The sequence below is a fragment of the Balaenoptera acutorostrata genome, chromosome 3 (genome assembly GCF_949987535.1).
Source record: "Balaenoptera acutorostrata chromosome 3, mBalAcu1.1, whole genome shotgun sequence".
Classification (NCBI taxonomy): Eukaryota; Metazoa; Chordata; class Mammalia; order Artiodactyla; family Balaenopteridae; genus Balaenoptera; species Balaenoptera acutorostrata.
In genome coordinates, this window is record NC_080066.1 from 143,543,424 (window position 1) to 143,565,707 (window position 22,284).

The 22,284-nt window shown below is 39.1% G+C and overlaps 1 protein-coding gene across 9 annotated transcripts in view; it reads left to right on the forward strand.

Moving 5' to 3' along the window:
* Positions 1–22,284, forward strand: part of SYNE2 (spectrin repeat containing nuclear envelope protein 2) — a 317,434-nt gene that overhangs the window by 228,084 nt on the left and 67,066 nt on the right. For 7 of the 9 annotated variants that reach the window (XM_057542105.1, XM_057542104.1, XM_007192976.3 and 4 more), the window contains 17 exons: positions 1,066–1,248; positions 2,711–2,839; positions 3,413–3,534; positions 3,686–3,827; positions 5,302–5,433; positions 6,379–6,531; positions 6,656–6,865; positions 8,077–8,178; positions 8,974–9,093; positions 9,285–9,485; positions 10,843–11,016; positions 13,218–13,349; positions 16,029–16,225; positions 17,580–17,712; positions 19,120–19,302; positions 19,719–19,865; positions 21,555–21,731. In XM_057542105.1, coding sequence (XP_057398088.1) covers positions 1,066–1,248; positions 2,711–2,839; positions 3,413–3,534; positions 3,686–3,827; positions 5,302–5,433; positions 6,379–6,531; positions 6,656–6,865; positions 8,077–8,178; positions 8,974–9,093; positions 9,285–9,485; positions 10,843–11,016; positions 13,218–13,349; positions 16,029–16,225; positions 17,580–17,712; positions 19,120–19,302; positions 19,719–19,865; positions 21,555–21,731 — 2,637 coding nt within the window. Of the gene's footprint in view, positions 1–395; positions 619–1,065; positions 1,249–2,710; positions 2,840–3,412; positions 3,535–3,685; positions 3,828–5,301; positions 5,434–6,378; positions 6,532–6,655; positions 6,866–8,076; positions 8,179–8,973; positions 9,094–9,284; positions 9,486–10,842; positions 11,017–13,217; positions 13,350–16,028; positions 16,226–17,579; positions 17,713–19,119; positions 19,303–19,718; positions 19,866–21,554; positions 21,732–22,284 lie in introns of those variants that run through there. The other 2 variants (XM_007192979.3, XM_028169233.2) reach the window with 2 other exon arrangements.

Consider the following 22,284-nt stretch of genomic DNA (forward strand, 5'->3'; position numbering starts at 1 on the left):
AGTCTATATATAGAGGATACAAGTAATTTGCTTGAATGGAGAAGTTATAAGTATGTTATGTGAAAATTTGTTTTAAGAGTAGAGTTTTTCTTTAAGTTTCTCTCAAAGAACTGAACTTGTTCATAGTCACACACTATTTTAGCCCAAGCATTCACAGTGCCAGCATGTAAGGCTGAATGCTGCTGCTACACTCGTGTGCCCAGCCAGTTGACATGACTTTTGGGGCTCCTGAGCCCCAGGAGAGGGCAAACTTGATCTGTTAGGAGGAAAACAATGATGGTGACTTACTGGGAAACTTACTTCATCCTCCTGATTTATTTTTAGATCCGGGTGTAAGTCAGCCAGTTGTATTAATGACTAAGTGTTTTAGGTTCCAAATTATGTCTTCTGTAGTCGTCTTCTGATATTTGGGAGGCTTATTTGGCTTGAGAAAGCGAAGGAAAAGAGCGAAGGAAAGAATTTTCAAAGAATTCTTTTTTTATTACTACTCAGCACTTGGATTGCAACAGAAAAAGGTTAGGAAGGTGGGGAAAAAAATAATAGTTGGCACAGACTACGTATCAAGCACTGGCCAAAGTATGTGGATTTAACTCTAGCTTCTCAAAATGACCTCAGGAGGTAAGTTCTGTTATTATCCCCATTTTACAGATGACTAGAGACACAACCATAGATAAGGTGCCCAAATTTTCCCAGCTATGAAGTGGCAGGGCTGGGATCTGAACCCAGACAGTCTAGTTCCTGTGTCTATGGTCTTAACCACTATGCTATAATGGATATATTAAGCTCTGTTTTCTAAGGTGAATATAGAATCACTTGTTTGAGATTATTTTACAACCAATTTAGATGATTTATTTACAACCGATTTGGAGTTGGTTTGGTTGTACCCTTATGGATAAGCACAGGAATTATGTGGAAGTTGTTTTTCTTTCCCCAGGGTCCCTTCCAACTTGTGTTTCTAGGACTTTATATATACACTTAGGTAGAGAAAGTGAATCTAACTTATTCTGGACTGTAACACTTGTTCAGGACCAAACCTGTGATTAATTAAATGATTTTATTTCCTAGGCTATGCTAACAGAGATTGAGCACAAGGTCGCCTCTCTGTTAGAGAATTGCAAAGATCAGGGCCTGGGAGACAGTGGAGCCACTCAACAGGAGGCTGAAGCACTTTCCTGGAAACTAAAAACCGTGAAGTGCAATTTGGAAAAAGTCCAGATGATGCTGCAGGAGAAATACAGCGAGAACCAGGTAAAATATGACTGTGTATAAACATGTATGTAGATACATGCACATGGTAGATCCATCAGCAAAGAGCTCTGGGTGGAGGTAAGGAAACAACTACAGAGGAATTACAGTAAGTAAGGAAGAATTATGCCTCTTTTTTTTTTTTTTTTCTTTTTAAATAAGTTCTGGGGATGTAATGTACAGCATGGTGACTACAGTTGACAGTACTGTTGTATATTTGAAGGTTGCTGAGAGTATATCTTTTTTTTTTAATTTTTAAAAATTATTATTTATTTATTTATTTTTGGCTGTGTTGGGTCTTCGTTTCTGTGCGTGGGCTTTCTCAAGTTGTGGCAAGTGGGGGCCACTCTTCATCGCGGTGCGCGGGCCTCTCACTGTCGCGGCCTCTCTTGCTGCGGAGCACAGGCTCCAGACGCGCAGGCTCAGTAGTTGTGGCTCACGGGCCCAGTTGCTCCGCGGCATGTGGGATCCTCCCAGACCAGGGCTCGAACCCGTGTCCCCTGCATTGGCAGGCAGATTCTCAACCACTGTGCCACCAGGGAAGCCCAAGAATTATGCCTCTTAAAACTGTAAGGTTTGGTTACACTGGCTTTTGTCATTGGTTTCATTTCGCTGTGTAGTTTTCCCATCTAGGTTGTCTTTAGTGATGGTGTTGGTTTGGTTAGAGTTGGTTTGACTGGGTTGATTGTTCTTGCTGATAATGAGCTCTCTGTAAGCCTTCTTCATAAAAGAAGGATATATTTTAAAGGGATTGTGTGACTCTGATTGACTGGAAAAATGAAGCCTTTATAGATAAGATTAAAATTTGACAATCAGAAACACAAAAACCTGTTTCCAGGGTACTTTTTGTTATTCATTTATAAATACTCACATATACTGATGAAGGTGTCATACAGCTAAAGTGTGCTGTGACTTTTAAAAGCATTCTGTGTATATAAATGCAAATGTTCATCTTGTGAGTAGGATCTTACTATGTAAGATTTGCATCCATACTTACGAGTTGGTGGTTTCTACTTAAGAGGACTTACATTCACAGAAATAAGATTGGCTCCAAATACACAGGCTGTATGGATCCCCTTTTATCCTAATATGTTCTCTCTCTTTTAAAACAACTACTTATGTTTTAGACATAGGGGAAATTTGAGTTCATAAGCATGATACCATGTCTGTTTTTTATATCCGTTTCACTTTGTCCTCAGTAAAAAAGTGCAATCAATTTCCTAGCTTTTAGTAACTCATTGGATGAGTTAAGTTGAGGAATGATAAAACGACCACTTCATCAAACATAGTGGTTTTTGAAGTTGTTATGAAATAAGTACATTGAATCGTAGTGTATAATTACTGTAATTAACAAAATACAGTCATTTACTTCACATACAACTTTTCCATTGTGTAGCCGCATTATTAGAATTGAAATAGGTCATCAGTTTAAATAAATAGTCTGCCATCATAAAATGTTTTGCAGCATTCTGCCATGCTAAAGAAATCTTCCGAGCATCAGAAAGTTCTCCAACCAGATAACCTTTCTGAATTTGAATCTATTGTAACTGAAAGGCCACAGTTCAGCAGACAAAAAGATTTCCAGCAGCAACAGGTAATTTCAGCCCCGAACAGTTATAAAGATAAGAATAAAGCCTTCTGTATGGAATTTCCCATTGAACTAAATACTGAAAGGCCATTGGAGTGTTTTCTTACGTGACTGAATAGAAAGTGTGATGTGTGAGTGTTCCTGTGTGTGCAGCAGCTCTGAGTTTTGAGTGTTTACTGCAGTAGGTACTTTGCTTTCATCTGCTACAGTTGGGGATACTGGAACTTGGCTGCCTTATTAACTTGCGTCTTATATCAAACTAAGCAAATATCTTCAGGGTGAACTTACCTCTGTAACTGCAACACTTCTTTCCCTATTGTTTCAAAATGTGTTAGTATATTTTTGGTGGTTTTCCATGTGTGTAGCATATATTTAACAATACTTGGTCATTGTGTGAATATTTTAAATAAGTTTTTGAAAAATAAAAGTTAACGAGAACAAGCAAGCAAGCAAGAAAGAGAAATAGTAAATAATGATTTAGGAAGTGATTCCAAATCAGCTGATCTCAACAGAAGAAACCCTTGGGTACTAATTGAAAACCTTGATTGATTGGACTATTTGAATCTTATTCAATTATAGGTTCTGGAGTTAAAACCGATGGAACAGAAAGATTTAATCAAATTCATAGAATTTAATGCTAACAAAATATGGCCTCAGTATCGCCAACATGATAAAGATACAACTCAGACATCATCTGTGAGGTAAAATATTTTTAAAGAGTCGGACATCTGGTAGTATTGTGGTTGGGAGAGTTAACAGTGTTTCTTTTAATATCACTTATAAAACATTGTCTGAATGTAATAAAATTTTTTATGTTGATTATTCTTTTCACCTTTTGTTTTCCCTTAAAAGCAGTAAGGCATCTAGCCCTGAAAATGATGCTCCAGACTTGATCTTGTCAACCCAGGGCCAAAGTGGAGATAAATGGCAATATTTACATCATGAGCTTTCATCAAAAATTCGGCTCCCTCTACCTCAGTTTGTGCAGCCCCAGGTCAGTGTGTATGTGCACACAGTGTAAATAAGTGTGTTTACCTTTGAAAATCCAACGAGCATTCATTAAACACACATGTATGTTCTGCATTATTTTCAAAACACAGTTTATTTATATTCAGAAGGCAAAAATGCCAGGTGGATTTTCTTACTCAGCTGTCCTCTTTTCATCTTCCTGGAAATCTGCATTAAGTGCTTCCCTTTTGTGCTTCTATAGCATGCTGGGCTTCCCTGATCATAGCTCTTGCTATACTATACACCTGCGTATTTGTCTGTATTCCCCATTAGATGGCATGAGAAGAAAGACCATGTCTGCCTGATTCACATTTGAGTGCCTGGCACAGTAGTAACTGGAACATCAAAAAAACCTTGGTTACTATATGTTGAATGAATAAAGGAATGAATAATATATGTAAAAAAATACTTTGAAAATGATACGTTGCTATATGAGTGTCATTCATTCATCAAAAGATTATTTGGCATCTGTAGTGTGCTGGCCCCTATGCCAATGGTACCTGTCTATAGGTATTCTCACCAGCACACCTTATCACACCTGATTATTGCCATTACAAGGGTTTATTCATACTGTGCCAGCTACTGATGGATGTCTCTCTAAACAGGGAGCCCATGAGCAGAATAGCACCGTTGCTCCCAGCAATCAAGTTTCTGCCTTTAACTTTGCACTCAAACTTCCAGGGCAAAGGTTTTCAATGGTTTCCCAATTCCCCAATCTGGTGGGAACTTTTCTGTTCTCTTCTACTCTACCAAGAACCTTATTTGACCAATTAAAGTTGAATCAAATTCATTGGTAGGACTTTAGTCTTGGTTTCTCCTCGTCATATACACTATAACATGTAATATATCATTCTTTTTCCAACAATAGAATAACATCCCTTGTTCTCCACCCTTCCACCCCAGCAGTCATCTACCATCCCATCCTGTTCCTTTATATATGTTAGTTTTCCAATTTGGGAAAGAAATTAACTCTGAATCATTCTCCCTTCTGAAGTCACAGCTCATTTTCAGTACTTATTTAGCTTTTCAATAACAAATCAAGATGCAAATCTGTCCCTGGAGGTGACTGTATTCTATTCTAAGAGTTGGCTGTATGCCAGGAGTCTACCAATAAATGGGAAAAGGAACAGCTAACCTTGGAACACAGATAGATAGCATCCCTACAAATTGAAAGATTAGTGGTTTTATGCTATTTTTCAAATTATACTTTGTTTCCCCTCGTTTTGTTACCTAAATGGACCCTCAAGTGTCTGTGTAAAGCCTGTCATGACTTTTCAAAGCTGTCCAAAATATTTAAATTTTAATTTAATTATTTTTTTCTTATAAATGACAAGATAGACAAAAAACACTTTCCAAGAAGGTAAACTCGGAAGATAGCATGTTAAGGCATTTTTGATGTTTTATGTTAACGTTCACAGGATCTCAAACTCTTTGTAATAGGGTTTCCCTTTTTCAAATAGGTTGCCACAAATATGAGTGTTCTACCCAGTGTGAGTATATATAACTTTAGATACCCAACAACTGAAGAACTGAAAACTTATACCACCCAACTTGAAGACCTCCGTCAAGAAGCAAATAATCTTCAGACACAGGTAGCAACTGCATGTTATATATTTTCCTCATTGCAATAACAAAAATGAGGGGAAATGTGATATTGTAAATTGGTCGTAATTTTCTTTACTGAACAAATAATAGGACACATAATGGAATGAGTCCTAGAATTGCAAATAGGATTTATCTCTCTTACTGACTCTGGTAAATTTGGTAGTGGTTGCGTAGAATACCATGTTCATAGGCTTCTAAACCTGAGTCCAGGATTGGCAGGAACAAGGATCTTGATTGATTAGTACTGTCTGCAGTGGGGCTCTGGGATTGCAAGGGTGAGAAGGGAGGGAGGGAGTAGCTGCAAGGTTTCCAACCTTGAGTAGGCTTAACACTGAGGCGGTGTGCGGGATAGCTTAGGTACCCATCAAAGAACAGGGCAGGAAACAGCCCAAATTGGGGTAATCAGTAGCTTTGGCAGGCTCCTAACTTACTTATAGTCACCAGGCTGTACCATGCCGTACCATGCCTACCTTTAAGATGTTGTACCTTTTTCTAGTGAACCCTTCAAGTTTCTTGACTTCTTTTCCTTCTCCAGGCTATACTTGATTTCATTAACCCACTTTCTCCTATGTTAAAATATGGGAGGCGGAGAACAGTGGGAAGAGGGATAGTGTGATTTATCTGGGACCATGCTTCCACCTGGATGGCCCCACTAAAGAAGTCCTTCATCTTTTGATTTACCTTTTAATTCCATTCAGTAGTCAACTCACTACCTAACACTGAGTTTCTTAAACTTGTTTCTCTCAGAGTTAACATCTTAATTTTATTTATTTATTCTGCTACCTAGTTCACAGTGCATTTGAAATGACTAATTATTAAAAAAAAAAGCATAACATAAATTGTAAACTATAATGGAAACCAGGGAAAATGTAGGCTTAAGAAGGCGAGGAATCTTAGTGATTTTTATTTTTCCTTTTCTCCTCTTGATTTAGGAAAACGTGTCAGAAGAAACATATGCAAATTTGGATAAGAAATTACTTGAACTCTTTCTGACCCTCAGTCAGTGCCTGGGCAGTGTGGAGGAGATGCTGCAGACCCCTTGGCTCTTGAGAGGGGATGTTGGTGCCCAGCAGGTGCACTACGAGGTAGGGAGCCTCCATCAAGCCCATGTGTTGGCCATTACCACAGGCAGCCCACTAGTTAACTAGAGCTGAAAGCTCTCAAGGTCAGACCTTGTTCACAGTGTCTTTCTTCCTCTCCACTTTGCAGACTCTGGCTCTTGAGTTGAAAAAACTTTGCTTAGCTATGAGTGACAAGAAGAATGATATTTCAAAAGCCATGACTTGGCCTGGCAAGAACGCCAGCCTGTTCCTTGACTGTTTTGATAACCTCCAAGTCTACCTGGAGCACATCCAGGCTACAACTGCCTCTAGGAGCAAGTCCCTGAAAGCTGGCCTCGACTATAACCGCAGTTATCAGGTATGGGCCTGGGCGCTTGGCTGCTTTGACACTGTCTTAGGTCATAGCATGGACCTCTAATTTCCATTCATTCCTATTCCTGGCAGCATTCATGAGTGGGCATTGCTAAGGAAAGCGATGACACTCTTTCTATGAAGGTCTTTAAGTTAGTTCAGCTGCTCATGGTGGGAGACCATTTGAAAGCGAGGTCCTTTCCAAGCTCTCGGGTATGAATTTGTTAGGTTGAGCTAAAGTAGTGTTTCTTTCCTGCATTACATTCAGCCACTTAAAGAGCGTCACCTGGCAGGATTTCTAGGTAAGGGGAGCCATTACAGTTTTTGAGCAAAGGAATGACAGTCCACGTTCATTTCCGGCAGATCCGTCTGGCAGTTGTCTAATGGGGATTAGAGCAGAGACTTGAGGCAGGGGGACTAGTTAGGAAGCTAGTAAAAACTATCTAATGAGAGAGAAATGAAACAGAACATCACTTAGGAAGGAGTCTTGCCCATAAAATCAAACCTGAATCTGATCAAGTCTCTAGGATCCAAGTCAAATAGACACAAGGGAGGAACATGTTGAGCGGCACCAAGGGAATGCAGTCAGCCAGGCCCAGGCAGTGGCAAGCTGCATAGAATGTGTGTATATGTGCTTTTTTCCACGACCATCCCGCCACCCCAACACCAAAAAATCCAAAAAAACAAAAAAAGAGAGAGATGGGCAGGGAGCCTGCAGATTACAAGGGACTTAAGACACTTATTAATCCATTGCAACCTATTGGACCTCATTTAGATCCCGGCTCCAACAAGCCAAAAGGAAAAAGTATAGGCAATTAGAGAAATGTGAACCCTGCCTAGACAGTTAATAATACTAAGGAATTATTATTGATTTGTAGTATTTTTAAAGGGAGGAATCTTCATCTTTTAGGAAATACATACTGAAACATATACTAGTGAAATAATATGATATATGGGATTTGCTTCCAAATAATCTGAGGGAAGGGAGGTTAGGTACAGTCAAGAAAGCTCAGGGGAGGGTGCAGAAGAGAGACAACCAGCCCCAAGTCAGTAATTGTTAAAGCTGGATGGATGTTGGTAATGCAGGGATTCCTCCTATTTTGGCATATGTTTGAAATTTCTTATAGCACAGAAATTGAAGGACAACTGAATTTTTAAAAAGGTACTGAAGGCCTAAGTGAGATTCTCACTGTTTCCTGCATTTATCTTTTTATACAGAATGAAATAAAGCGATTATATGATCAACTTACTAAGAATAAAACATCTTTACAACAATCTCTGAATGAAATTAGTGGCCAGAGTATTGATGAACAGCTTCAGGTAATCAAGTCAAAATAATTCAAACTGACTTAACCTTGAACCAGAGAGTCTTGTGTATAAGCTGTGTTTCTGAATCACTTCCCGAAATATGAGTTTGTTTAGTGTTGGGAAGGGTATTGAGAAATGAAACCCTCACCCTCTTTGTAGGAGTGCCAATTAGTCCAGCATCTAGGGATCACTGGCTACATATCAAAACTTTAAGCCTAAATGCTCTTCCATACAGCAGCTCTTTCACTCCATTTATCCAGCAAGTATTAATTGAGGACCTACTATGTTCAGGCACTTCTCTAGGTACTGGACTTGCACTTATCCTAAAGAAAAAGGCAAGTGCATAAAGATAAATATGTTTATGAATATTCAAGGATGGACCTAGCTGCACTGCTTGAATTAAAGACTCTAAATAGCCCAAAAGTCCATTAAGAGCAGACTGCTGCTAAAGCAGTGAGCAGCCTTGCAATGGCATACTATATGTCCGTTTAAAAGGCTCCAGATACGTTTGTACTGATGTGAAGAGATGCTGAGGAGCTGATAAGTGAGGAATGCAAATTGCAGAACCCAATGATGTGTGCAATCTGTTGTGTTTCAGGATGTGCACTATACCTCTACTCAGTACATGCTTTGAACACATTAGGAACAAACCGTCAACTGTGGATCTTTGGGGAGAATGGAGAGGATAGAGAAGTGGGACTTTCACTTTTCCCTTAATTCTTTTCTATACTGTTTTAATTCTTTTTAAATGAATATGTAGACTCCTTATTAAAGGGTTTTACTTTTTTGTATTGTCTCTCGCTTTAGAAAGCAGATGCATATACAGTGGAGCTGCAGAACTCTGAGAGCCGAGTGGCAAAACTAAGAGACGAAGGGGAGAGGCTTCATTTACCTTCTGTTCTACTCCAGGAGGTTTACAAATTAGAGGTATGTCTGAGCAGAAAACATAACTATGAATTATGAAGAGTATTACTCTTATAATTTCCTCTCCGTGAATTACTATGATTGTAAAAAGTAAGACTTTTTTCTTCTACCAAGGGAATTTAGATATGTTCTTCATTTGGGTTATTTTCATGGTTGGATGGAAAAGTCTGTGCACAGCTGCTCTTTCTTTTCAGGATGTACTCGACAGAATGTGGGGAATCCTGAGAGCCAGGTACACAAAACTCAGCAGCCCTTTCATCACTGAGAGCCAGCAAGATGCTTTGTTGCAAGGCATGGTAGAACTGGTGAATATCGGAAAGGAAAATCTTGCTCATGACCCCTTACAACAAACCAAAAGTAAAGTTGCCTTACAGGCTCAAATACAAAATCACAAGGTAAGACACGTGGGTCAGATCACCTTTTCATAGACTTTAAGTTCTTCTGAGTGTGAACTAAGAGCATGCGTTTTCTTCCTTGGTGAAATTTACAGCATTCCTTCATTCTCTTAACAAACATCTATTACAGTGCTCACTGTGTACCAGGAACCCTGCTAAACTCGTAAGAATATGATTGTGAGTGAAAACAGACATAGTTCCTAATATTTATGGAGCTTTCAGTTGATTGAGAAGGCATATTTGTCAAGGAGTCATTCAAACAAATTTAAAATTAAACTTGGCATACACACTTTAAGAACATTTAATAGAGGGAATTGAATTCGGGGGTTAGGAGAGGCTTTACTGAGAACTGAAATCAAAAGAAATATTTAAATTACATAAATGTATTCTAGCATAATGCTACAATAAATCCTTTTGTTTTCTATTCATTTCATTAAACAAAACCTCATGATCGTCAACAAGAGATATACAGTAATTAAGTGCTGATAATAAAAATGTATAAGACAGAGTTCCTGCCTTTGATAAGCTGAAGTGTAGGCTTTTGATTAAGTAGACCTTAGTCTGAGAAAAATTCAGAGGTAAATATTGTATAAAGGATGGTGGGGAAGAGGAGAAAATATATTAACTGATATATACAATGTATCAGACCTTATGCTAGATGCTTTTATAAACCCTTCTGTGTATCCTTTTCAAGAAACAAGAGAAGGGATTCACCTAATAAGAAGTCCCCCCCAAACAACTAGAGGGGGCAGCCGACTATAAATAGAGAGCCATGTGAAGGAAAGCCTTCCTCTTTAAAGGTCTTAAAGTGCTCTTCTGGGAGCTTTTACCAACCAGAATCCGAAGAGACCCCATCAGCGAATTCCCTTTAGTTAACTATTTTATTGTGTAGAAGTTAGAACCAGAGTTTAGGAACCCCTGGCTATTGCATATGTGAGTTTCTTGGGCTCATACAACTGTCCATCCAAGTTATCATCTTGAAACTAATTAGCCACTTCAGTGGCTTTACCACTTTTTGTAAAGTTTCTCAAAACTTGGAATAACTGATATAGGAAGATCTCACTGGAAATTTAAATTGATTAATTAATAATGTTTGCCCTTTAATATGGACGATTTTGTGGAAAATATTACCTAGGGTAATTTTTCTTTGTGATTTGTTAAAATTCCACTCGTACTCAAAGACTATGGACACATAGGCAATTTTTATTTTGTTTTCTTGTGTGTTTGACTCTACATGGCTGTCATGGGATTTTGGATTAAAAAGTAAATGACACTATAACATGTTGAAGTAACTTGAATTTTAAGATTTTTCACAGTGTAAAAATAAATAAATATTAAAATCTTCCTCATTTCACAGCTTTTTTTCCAGAAGCTTGTTGCTGACATGCTGTTGATCCAAACATACTCCAACAAAATGCTTCCTTCTTTACTGCAAAAGAAAGAGACATTTTGGGCAGAACAAGTAAAAGAAGTTAAATTACTAGAAGAAAAGTCACACCAGTGTGGAATAAAGCTGCAAAGTTTATTGCAGGTATGTGGCTTTCATAAATTTTGTACTTAAGCTGGGAATTCTGGATTTTCAACCATCACGTGTAGGTTCGAAAACAAGTATCTGGTTATTATTAAGCAGTAGTTAAGTGGGAACCAGCAGTGAGGAATGTGGAATCCTGTTCCAGCTCTGACTGCTACTTCCGGAATGAAATATTAGCTGAGATTTCTTATATGTTGGTTAGGGATGACACAGCATCTTTCTACCTTCTAGGTTTGTGTACAAATAAACAAAATGGAAAGCACTTTGAGATCTTGAATGAGATCATTTGATGAAATAGTCAGTGGTTCAGAAACTGTGCATCCCGAAGAGGACAAGCCCAGATGTTCTGTTGCTGAAGTGGATTCATGACAGTCCTGCCCCGATTCAAAGAAAAAAATTAAGCTTACATAAAGCTCTTTCTCAATCTTAAGATTTATTTCCCCTTTAACTTCTTAAACACGGTGGATGTTAGCACATAAAGGAAATAAACAAAAAACAAAGAAATATTCAACTTTTTTTTTTTTTAATTTATTTTCTTTTTGGCTGCATTGAGTCTTCGTTGCTGCACGCGGCTTTCTCTAGTTGCGGCGAGCGGGGGCTACTCTTCATTGCGGTGCGTGGGCTTCTCATCGCAGTGGCTTCTCTTGTTGTGGAGCACGGGCTCTAGGCTCACAGGTTTCAGTAGTTGTGGCACGTGGGCTCAGTAGTTGTGGCTCACGGGCTCTAGAGCGCAGGCTCAGTAGTTGTGGCACACGGGCTTAGTTGCTACGTGACATGTGGGATCTTCCCAGACCAGGGATCAAACCCGTGTCCCCTGCACTGACAGGCAGATTCCTAACCACTGCGCCACCAGGAAAGTTCCAGTATTCAACTTTTTAATGTGATAATAAGCTATGGTATTATTTTATGCTAATAAAAGTAACTTTCTAGTTAGTGTGTTAAGTTGGTATTTATAGTAATAGTTCATCGTATTTAAAAAAAAGACTCCATGAGGGACTTCCCTGGTGGTCCAGTGGTTAAGACTCCATGCTTCCACTGCAGGGGGCACAGGTTTACTCCCTGGTCAGGGAACTAAGATCCTACATGCCCTGTGGCACAGCCAAATAAATAATAAATAAGTTAAAAAAAAAAAAAAAAGACTCCATGAACCCAGTGAGTGCCCCTAACAGCCATGTCACCCGCTGTTTCACTAGCTATGAGAATTACTAAGGTGGTTAATTTTCCAGCAGGTAAGATTTCATGTCCCTAAGTCAGCTCTGTAGAGTGCTGAGACCCTAGGGGTGGGCTTCTATGGAAATGGAGAGAGCTAGGACAAGGCAGACTCAGGCTAAGGCAGTAGTTGCTCCCCTGATGAAGCGTAAGCCCTTAACTTCTCAAACAGCTTCTTCAAGCAGCACGGTAGGGTAACGGTTTGGGTCATGTTTGTTGGGTAATGTTCATCGGACTGGGGATTGGAGCAGGGAGCGTTGGGAGCAGCCTAACAGAAGCTTCTGTTGAAAAAGACTTTACAAGTTAGCCCCTTCCTTTCCAAGTAAGAGAAAGGCTCTGAGGTCTCCACAGAGGTGTGTGCTGAGAGTATCACTTTAACTTAATCCTATTATTCTCTCCTCGATTTGACGAGACAAGCATAAAACCCTAATACCAACTGGATTTTTTTTTTATAGGTGGGTTTTTGGGTTTTTTTTAATTAATTAATTTATTTATTTATCTATGGCTGTGCTGGGTCCCCGCCTCTGTGCGAGGGCTCTCTCCAGCCACGGCAAGTGGGGGCCACTCCTCATCGCGGTGCGCGGGCCTCTCACCATCGCAGCCTCTCCCGTTGCGGAGCACAGGCTCCAGATGCGCAGGCTCAGCAACTGTGGCTCACGGGCCCAGTCGCTCCGTGGCATGTGGGATCCTCCCAGACCAGGGCTCGAACCCGTGTCCCCTGCATCGGCAGGCAGACTCCCAACCACTGCGCCACCAGGGAAGCCCCCAACTGGATTTTTTAAAACCTTCTCCACAAAGCAGTGCAAGTGGAGTTGTTTCCCACCAGACACTGAGCTCTTACTAGGGTGGGTTATATCTCAGAAACCCCTGGAATCTGTGCTTTAATTTTGTACGGTCTCAGAGTTCATTTTTGTTTTTAGGATTAATTTTGTCATTATCTGGAACTAATCTAGAAAAAGCCCCCTGCTGATCATGTGTTCTTAATTCTTTAGAAATGGGAAGAATTTGATGAAAACTATGCATCTCTTGAAAAGGACCTGGAAATTCTTGTATCTACGTTGCCCTCTGTGAGTTTGGTGGAAGAGACGGAGGAAAGATTAATGGAAAGGATTTCATTTTACCAGGTATTTTGCTTCCACTTAAGCCGTCAAAGTCATTGTCTGTAACACTTTGTGTTTTTATTGTGTTTTGACTAAATTGCTTGACTTTGAAGGTGAATGATTTGAATTGAAATGAAATATCATTCCTCACACAACTCACAGTGAGACATATTTGGGGAAACTGCAGATTTACTTGTGGGCTTCTTGACATACCCACGTGTCTGACGTGGGGTTGGGACCTTGGTTTGAGTCCTGGCTGTCACTTATCACTTTGTCAACTTTCTGTCCCTAAGCCTCAGTGTCTTTATCTGTAGCATGTAGGTAATCAAGCTGGTGATACCGGTCTCTGGAGGTGGATGTCAGTGGGTGTGGACATGAGCTAAAGTATGGGAAGAACTTTGTAAACCACGGGCCTCTGAACATATTTTTAGTTTTATGACAACAGTGAAGCCCTGACTGGACATAGCCTATGAGACAAACAATAATCTGTTACCTGCCACCAGCGTTATAAAGAGACTTCAAACTTGAAAGTTTTTCTTGTGTAACGTTTGATATTGTTATTATCAAAGTCTCTGTGTCTCAAATTTCAGTGCCATAGAAAAGATAAAACCTTAAAATGGTTTTCAAGTGGTATTGAGAACATGACCAACAAGACAAAAACAAGTTTTAAATATTTTCTGCAGAAACTGAAAATACTTAGTTTTAACTTTAGAATGTATGTGGTCAGAATCTGAGTTGTGCAGCTAGAGATTGCTATCAAATATCAACTTTAAAACTTCAAAGGCAGGTTTGTTGCCGGACCAGACCGGATGGAAGAAGAAAGCATGGAATACTTGGCAGGGTCCCACCATTCCTTGGAGGCACTTAAGCTCCTGTAAGGAACATTTTCCAGAGGCTGGAATGCTGTAGTTATGCTCTCTAGGTGTCTTGAAAGCTGCCATTGATCTCTTTGCCATCTTGTCATATTGAGCCGAACTCAGAGATAAAGCTGAATCTTATGGGGGCGAGAAGCTGCTTCTTAATTCTTTGTTAGCCTAGGGGTGCAGAAGGTACCATCTGAACAGCTGAAAGAATGCAGCTGAAAACAGATCGGCTTTAATCCTTATTATATTAAGAAACAGTTCATATTAGCCAACCTGATAGAAGCCTGATTATTTCCCCAAGAGTAGCTGTATACCTTAAACGATAACCTGTGATTCTGTTAAGTTTGAAATATTTTAAAAATCAAAATAATTGTTCTAAGACTTTTAAATACATTTGCCAGACTGAAAGAAGACAGATATCTAGTAAAGCCCATCTCACTGATAGCGTTCCTTAGGTCGTTATCGTCTTCTGCGTCATGGAGAGGTTTGTGTGTATCTTGATCAGGGGACGTCTGTGGGCCGGGAATGTAGGGTCAGTCCATTGCATGGCCTCTGGTGTTGAACAAGCTGTGTTCCAATGCCGGTTGACACCTCATTGACCGAGTGACCAGTGCAGTCTGACTCCCGTGTATAAAATGGGAAAATTAAAACTTCTCAGATATGAGGGTAACCCATGAAACAATAGCATTTCCATGTAACTGTAACAAAAGATATTTTGAAAAAAAAAATAAAAAACTTCTCAGAGATGCTCTTAAGATGAAATGTCTCACACTGAAGGCTTAGAAAATTAGAACCTTTTTTTTTTTAAACTAATGTTGGACATTTTATTCTAGCCTGTGGAGTCGGGCAGGCAGAAGGAGTTGCAGCTAGGAGTGGTGGAAAGGGCATTGGAGGTAGACTTTTTTATTAATTTTTTAAAAAAGCTTAAGTTAATTGGAAAATAGCAAATGTTCTGTTTTGATCATAATTTATTTTTTAAGATTAAATTTAAGTAACTGTCAGGATATGTGTCATTAGCTGAACCCAACTGCAGAAGATAATTGCCTTTAGACAGAGTTCTCTTCAGGGGGTCATTGCATCCGCAATTCTGAAGAATTTTGTTTTATTTTTTCATGAAGTTGAATTAGCAATGTGTTGTTTTCATTTATTCTTCTAAAATCCTCTTCTTTTCTCCCTCCTGAATCCTTATATCCAGAAGACTCTCAAAATGAGCTTTGCCCCCTACTGTTTGGGTCTAAAAGATGATAAAGAAATGTTTTCTTATTGATCCCCTTCGTACCTAGGCCGCAATGTAAAATGCTTCCAGGTGCCCAGGCAGGAGAACAGAAATAAGGGTCACCGACTGGGTGGACAGCTGGAGGGCTGGTGGGGACAGTGGTGGAGGAGAACCCAGGAGAACAGCCTCTTCCAAAGGAGCTTGCTAGAGCTTCCTGTTTTCCCCCAGTCACAGGAAATCTTGATTTCTATGTAAAAGTTCTTGATTTTCAGAATAAGCTTTAGGTCACACAGAACCTCTTTGCAAGCTCAGTGTGCCCTGTAGACCATCACCTTTTTAGTTTCTAGGTGAAAGAAGTAACCAATCAGATCTAAATCTGTGAATTTCCATTTTATATTGCATGTATAATCTGTGCAGTAGAAATGCATTGGACACTCTCATTGTGAAAGATAATTAATAATCCATTAATCATGTTTGTTCAGCCAGACTGCAAGAGTCTTGAGGGTTTGGAAAGTGTTACTGTTTCTTCAGTAGCCTCTACTGTAGGTTTTTCATGAAGTGTTTGTGAATTGACTGGCTGATTTAATTTTTAAATAATTCATTCTATGACTTTATTTTTATTAGCAAATAAAAAGAAACATCGATGAGAAGCATGCCCGGCTTTACCAGACTGTGAATGAAGGCAAACAGCTGGTGGTCTCCGTGAGCTGTCCTGAACTGGAGGGCCAGATTGCAAAACTGGAAGAGCAGTGGTTGTCCCTAAACAAAAAAATTGATCATGAACTACACAGACTACAAACGCTTCTCAAGCATCTGCTCAGGTGTGGTTTCTTAGGGATTGATTGGCATCAGAAAAAGACCTCAGAGGGATTCTGCAGTCAACCAGATTTTACATGCCGTCCCCCTGTTGTATGGTTTTTGACAATCTAAAGCAGTTGAGTCCCTCTTCCAGGCTAAATGGGAACTAGAGTCTCTGATGCTAGTTTGCAGGACTCAGGATAATGTGTAATCAGTCCTGTGGAAACTAGGAATTATGTTATAGAATTATACACATGTTAACCTTTATGCCATGACGTTGCTCTTTCCTACATTCTTCCAAAATTTTTTTAAATCTTAAAAATAATTTTAGCTAATGGAGTAGTTTGAAAAAGTCTTTGGAGTTCTTCAAAGAATTTTTTTGCTTTAACTGATCAAATCTTTTAAAAAAATTTTTTTTATTTTGTATTGAAGTATACTTGATTTACAATGTTGTGTGAGTTTCTGGTGTATATAGCAAAGTGATTCATAATACATGTTCAGTAATATATATTCAGTTATATATATAATACATATATTCTTTTTCATATTCTTTTCCATTGTTGTTTATTATAGGATACTGAATATAGTTCCGTGTGCTTTATAGTAGGACCTTGTTGTTTATCTATTTTATATATAGTAGTATGTATTTGTTAATCCCAAACTCCTAATTTATCCCTCCCCATCCCTTTCCCCTTTGGTGGCCATAAGTTTGTTTTCTATGTCTGTGAGTCTGTTTCTGTATTGTAAATAAGTTCATTTTTATCATATTTTAGATTCCACATATAAGTGATATCATACGGTATTTGTCTTTCTCTTACTTCATTCTTGAAACCCTTGAAGAAGGTAGAATACATAGAACATTTAACCTCATTCTCTTTCCCACCTCTTAGGGAGGCTGTCTTAACCTAAAGAAGTTTAGAAGTTACAAGAGGGACAGCATTTTGCTTGGATATTTTCATTCCATCAGATAAATATATTGGCATCTAGCCAATAGCAATTTGCTATTATACAACTTATACCAATGCTGGTTATATTTTTACTGTACACAAATCTATAGAGGACATTTGATGAATAAAAATAATTTCTGTCCTTACCTGTGGGTTTACTTTTGTATAGCTGTAATAAACTTTTAAAAGACTATTTTAGACTTTAAAATGCCTCTTTGTTCTTGATTAGTCATTATAGAGTCGTAGAAAATGACAGGAGCATCAGATTTGGGACCTGGGATTAAACAGGGTATAATTCTTTAAAAAAATCATGATTTTTCTGAATAATAGGATTGGTCAACACAAGAAAATAAATGGTGAAACAGAAGAAAATATATGGGGGATGCATATCGTTTCTAATTTCCTTTCTCTCCCACTTTGCTCCTATTAGTTATAACAGAGATTCAGATCAGTTAACCAAGTGGTTGGAATCTTCTCAGCAAACTCTGAACTACTGGAAAGAGCAGTCCCTCAATGTGTCTCAGGACTTGGACACAATCAGAAGCAACATAAACAATTTTTTTGTAAGTTGTAATACAATATGCTCAGGTAATTGTTGGTTAGAAAAGAATATCGGGGAAAAATTAGGAGAGTTGGTGTGATAGTTTCCATAATCATTTGTAGATAAGGGGTAAAACTTGGGCTAATAGCAGCTGCATTCTTCAAACTTAGAACTATTTGTTTATACTATTGATTTATATGCTTATAATAATGATAAAGTATATTTTAAATTGACACTCTAAAAAATATATATATTTAAAACTTGCCCTGACATGGGGCATGTTTTACAAGTGTAGAAAATAACTCCCCTACCTGCCCCCTAAAACCTCACAGGATTATTAATTCATAAATGTTAGCTAATAAATACATGGTTTTAAATTGTTATATACAGAATTGATGTTTCTACTAAAATGTTATTGTTCTAAGGGTTTTTTTTGAAGAAAAGAAAGTATTAATTTTGTGATATAAATTATACTTTGAGGCCTTTTCGTCTTGTCCCTTAGTCTTTTCTCCATTTTTCATATTTTGTAGCTATGATTACTCACTTTGATATTAAAATGTAAATATTTTAAAAATATACTTGGAAAAACCTGTAAGTACTAGGAAAGATTTCAGATATTTTAGTTAAAAATTTGTTGCATTTAGTTCATTTAATATGAACTTTAAAAAAAAATGAACTTTGTGCTGTGTTCCATATTTTCTTTTTATTGTTGAAATGATGATTTGTCTATTTTTAAAAATATTAATCCATTAGATTATAAGCCACTCAAGGGGCAGGAACTCCATCTCTTTTGTTCCCCACCATATATCAAATGCCTGGAACAGTGCCTGACACTTAGCAGGAAAAATGTGTGTGTGTGCATGTGTATATGCGCTCACATGTGAGCGCATATACACATGCACACATACATACATACATATATAAATATTTACTATTTGAATTGAATTCAGTTATTTAGTTTTGGACTCTAACCAGTTATTCTGACTCTTAGTTACTCCATGCCATATTTATTTATTTATTTATATTTATTTGTTTGTTTGTTTATTTATTTGGCTGTGTTGGGTCTTCGTTGCTGCACACGGGCTTTCTCTAGTTGCGGCGAGTGGGGGCTACTCTTCATTGCGGTGCACGGGCTTCTCACTGTGGTGACTTCTCTTGTTGCGGAGCACGGGCTCTAGGCGCGCGGGCTTCAGTAGTTGTGGCACGTGGGCTCAGTAGTTGTGGCTCATGGGCTCTAGAGCACAGGCTCAGTAGTTGCGGTGCACGGGCTTAGTTTCTCTGCGGCATGTGGGATCTTCCCAGGCCAGGGTTCGAACCCATGTCCCCTGCATTGGCAGGTGGATTCTCAACCACTGCACCACCAGGGAAGCCCATCCATGCCACATTTAAATTTTAAAAGTTTCTAAACTTTAAAACTGTTTCCTTTTAGGAGTTTTCAAAGGAACTTGATGAAAAGTCCTCCTTGAAAACTGCAGTTCTAAGTACTGGGAACCAACTTCTTCACCTGAAAGAAGCTGACACGGCGACACTGAGAGCTTCTTTAGCACAGTTTGAACAAAAGTGGACAATGCTCATAACTCAGCTTCCTGACATCCAAGAAAAACTTCACCAGGTAAGTATTTAAAGACCCAGCATTTGCATTAGCATTCACTTGTTAGCTCACAACTCTTTTAAAATCATTTCTCTGACTCAGTAATTTTCATTGACACCACCTATCTTTTCTCTGGCGCCACTGAATATAGGTCTTAATTACTGGACTCTCCTCCAGTGGGATCTTTCTTAAGAGAGAAATCAGGCTTAATTACTTTATTTCCCAGTTTATCTGCACCACTGTGTTAGTTTATGTGAAGGTAATTGTCATTGTTTTAGGGTCACTTATTCTAAGCTTGAATGCTGGGTTTGTTTTTGTGAGTAACCTGCATAATTGTGTGGCAAGACCTTTTATCAAACCAGATATTATCTTAAGTGATGCCCTGATTCATTTTGTTAACTGCAGGTAATTAAATGGAAATCATTTTGATTTTGCAGCTTCAGATGGAGAAATTGCCATCTCGTAAAGCAATAACAGAAATGATTAACTGGATGAGCAACGTGGAACATCAAACTGCAGATGAAGACTCTGGGCATTCACTGAGTTCTGCATCTCAAGTTAGAAATCTTCTTCACAAGTACAAGGTAATTACACAAAAAAAAACAGAAGCCTTTTCATTAAATAAAGAAGGCAAGTCAGTTGGAAGGGAAATACTGGACAAAGAGACATGTAGGATATTATTTAGAATAACTAATTCTAAGGGTGGGGAATGGGATGGTGGATGATTCTAGAGAGAGAAGTTAGTATACTTGCTCTTATTCTGCCCAGATTCCTTTGGTAGCTCCCATCACCACAGGACAGAATCCAAGCTTTTAACTGGCTCTGGCCAGCCTCAGCTCTTCATTTCCCCACATAAACCCTGGACTCTGCCTGAACCAAATCTTTTGCGGTCCCTCCACCGCTCCTGGTGCTCTCCTGCTCATGCTTTTGCTTTTGTACGTGCTGTACCTTTGGCCTGGAATTCCAGTGTCCCGCTTTTAGCTGTAGGAATCTTCCTAGTCATCCTTCAGGAGTCAGTTCAAGTATCTTCTCATTTGGAAATCTACCCTGACTCTCCCAGCCAGATCAGTTTACTTTCCAGGATTAGGTGTCTCCATGGTGCTATCAATAGTTCCTGTCACCCGGTATTATAATTATTTTCTTACTTGCCTATCTCCCCGCCTTGATTTAGCTTCTTGAGAGCAGGGGCTCCTCCTTTACCTCCCTGAAACAGCACACCTAGCCCAATACCTGGCATCCAATAGGTGTTAAGTAAATGTTCTTTGGATAAGACAATGCGTAAGGAAAAGTTGATATCCTTCTACAAATAGATAGGAATGTGGCCTTCTCCACGATATTTGATTTCAAGTAGATTTAACTAACATTTAAGAAGCCACGCACAAACACTTATTGTGTGCCGAGCAAGGTGTTTGCCACTAGGAACACAAAGATGAATGAAGACTCCGGTCATTGCTTTCCAAGACCTCATAGGCTAATGGATCTAGCCTCTGGTGGGCAGAAGATGAATGGCTTAATCACAAAGCATGGTATTAGCAAGGATTTCCTTTTTATATCCTATCCCATCCTAACTTCAGTGAGTAGTACAATCTGTAGAGGGTCTATGTGTATTTTTCTCACAGGCCCTAGTAACCTAGCACATAGTTTTACCCCTGGATGTCTCCTACGGAGGTGCTAGAACTTGCCAGAATAAACCCAACAAGTATCAGCCTAAACAGAAACATGCTTGGCCCTGGGAGAGTTTAGGATTGCTCTAGAACTTAAAGCCATCCAAACAGGGAGGCCTAGACGGTCCACAGAGAAGCAGAGAAGCTGCCTAAACTGGCAGAGCTCTTTAAAGGTGTCCTGGGTTTCCTGGGAGAGGCTTAACTTCAGACTTCCCATCCTGTCATTTCCATGAGCCCACAGGATGGCACTGAATTCCAGTGGAGCTCTCAGGAAGCCTCTCAAAGGAACCCTTTGTCAGACTCTGGGTCTTGATTTTGGTTCCTATGATGCAACTACCATACATGGTACCATCTTTGACTTTTCAGTCTGTTTGAAAGCGGTGAGTCTCTCTGTTCCCAGGAATGTGTAATTCCCAAAAAAGACTCTCCACTCAAATAAAGCAGATGCGTGGTGGGGTTAGGGGAGGGTAGAACATAACTCCAGACAGGTGCCCCTTGATTACTGGGTGGGAGCCTGGTACCCCCTACGGTGAACCAAAGGAGAGGTCCAGTTCACGTACTTCAATTCAGGCTTTGGCGGTTTAATTTTGTTTTCTTTGTTCATTTTAGGAGTTTAGAATGGAAATGGACTATAAACAATGGATAGTTGACTTTGTTAACCAGTCATTACTTCAGTTAAGCACCTGTGATGTAGAAAGTAAGCGCTATGAGAGAACAGAGTTTGCAGAGCATCTTGGAGAGATGAACCGCCAATGGCACCGGGTCCACGGAACACTGAATGGAAAGGTGAGCTCGTGGTCACAGCTTGATGTATGATTTAGCCTTTGCAAAATACCACTTTCTGAAAAATTTTAAAAGACATCTGTGGGACCTCCCTGTTGGTCCAGTGGTTAAGACTCCACACTCCACTGCAGGGGGCATGGGTTCGATCCCTGGTCGGGGAACTAATATCCTGCATGCTGCATGGAGTGGCCAAAAAAAATTCATTAAAAAAACCAAAAAGACATTTGTGTGGTTAACTTACAGTTAAACCTAATAATCATCTCAATTCTAGCCCCTTTTAAATCCTATCCTCCATTGGTGCATATAAGTGTTGGAAATAGTTTTTATATTTCTTTGCGATTTCTTAGTGGGAAATTGACTTAGGCAAATGAAGAGGAGAAATGTTATTTAAGATGTCAAGTATTACATGAGGCTACTAAATGGTCAGAAGTTTTGACATTTTCTGTGAAAGTAGATGTTAAAAAGCAGCAAAGCTATTTCAGCTTTAGAAAAATTATAAAAAGGAAGAAAAATGTATATGGCTTCTTGGTAGATTTTCATTCCATGACCGAAAAGA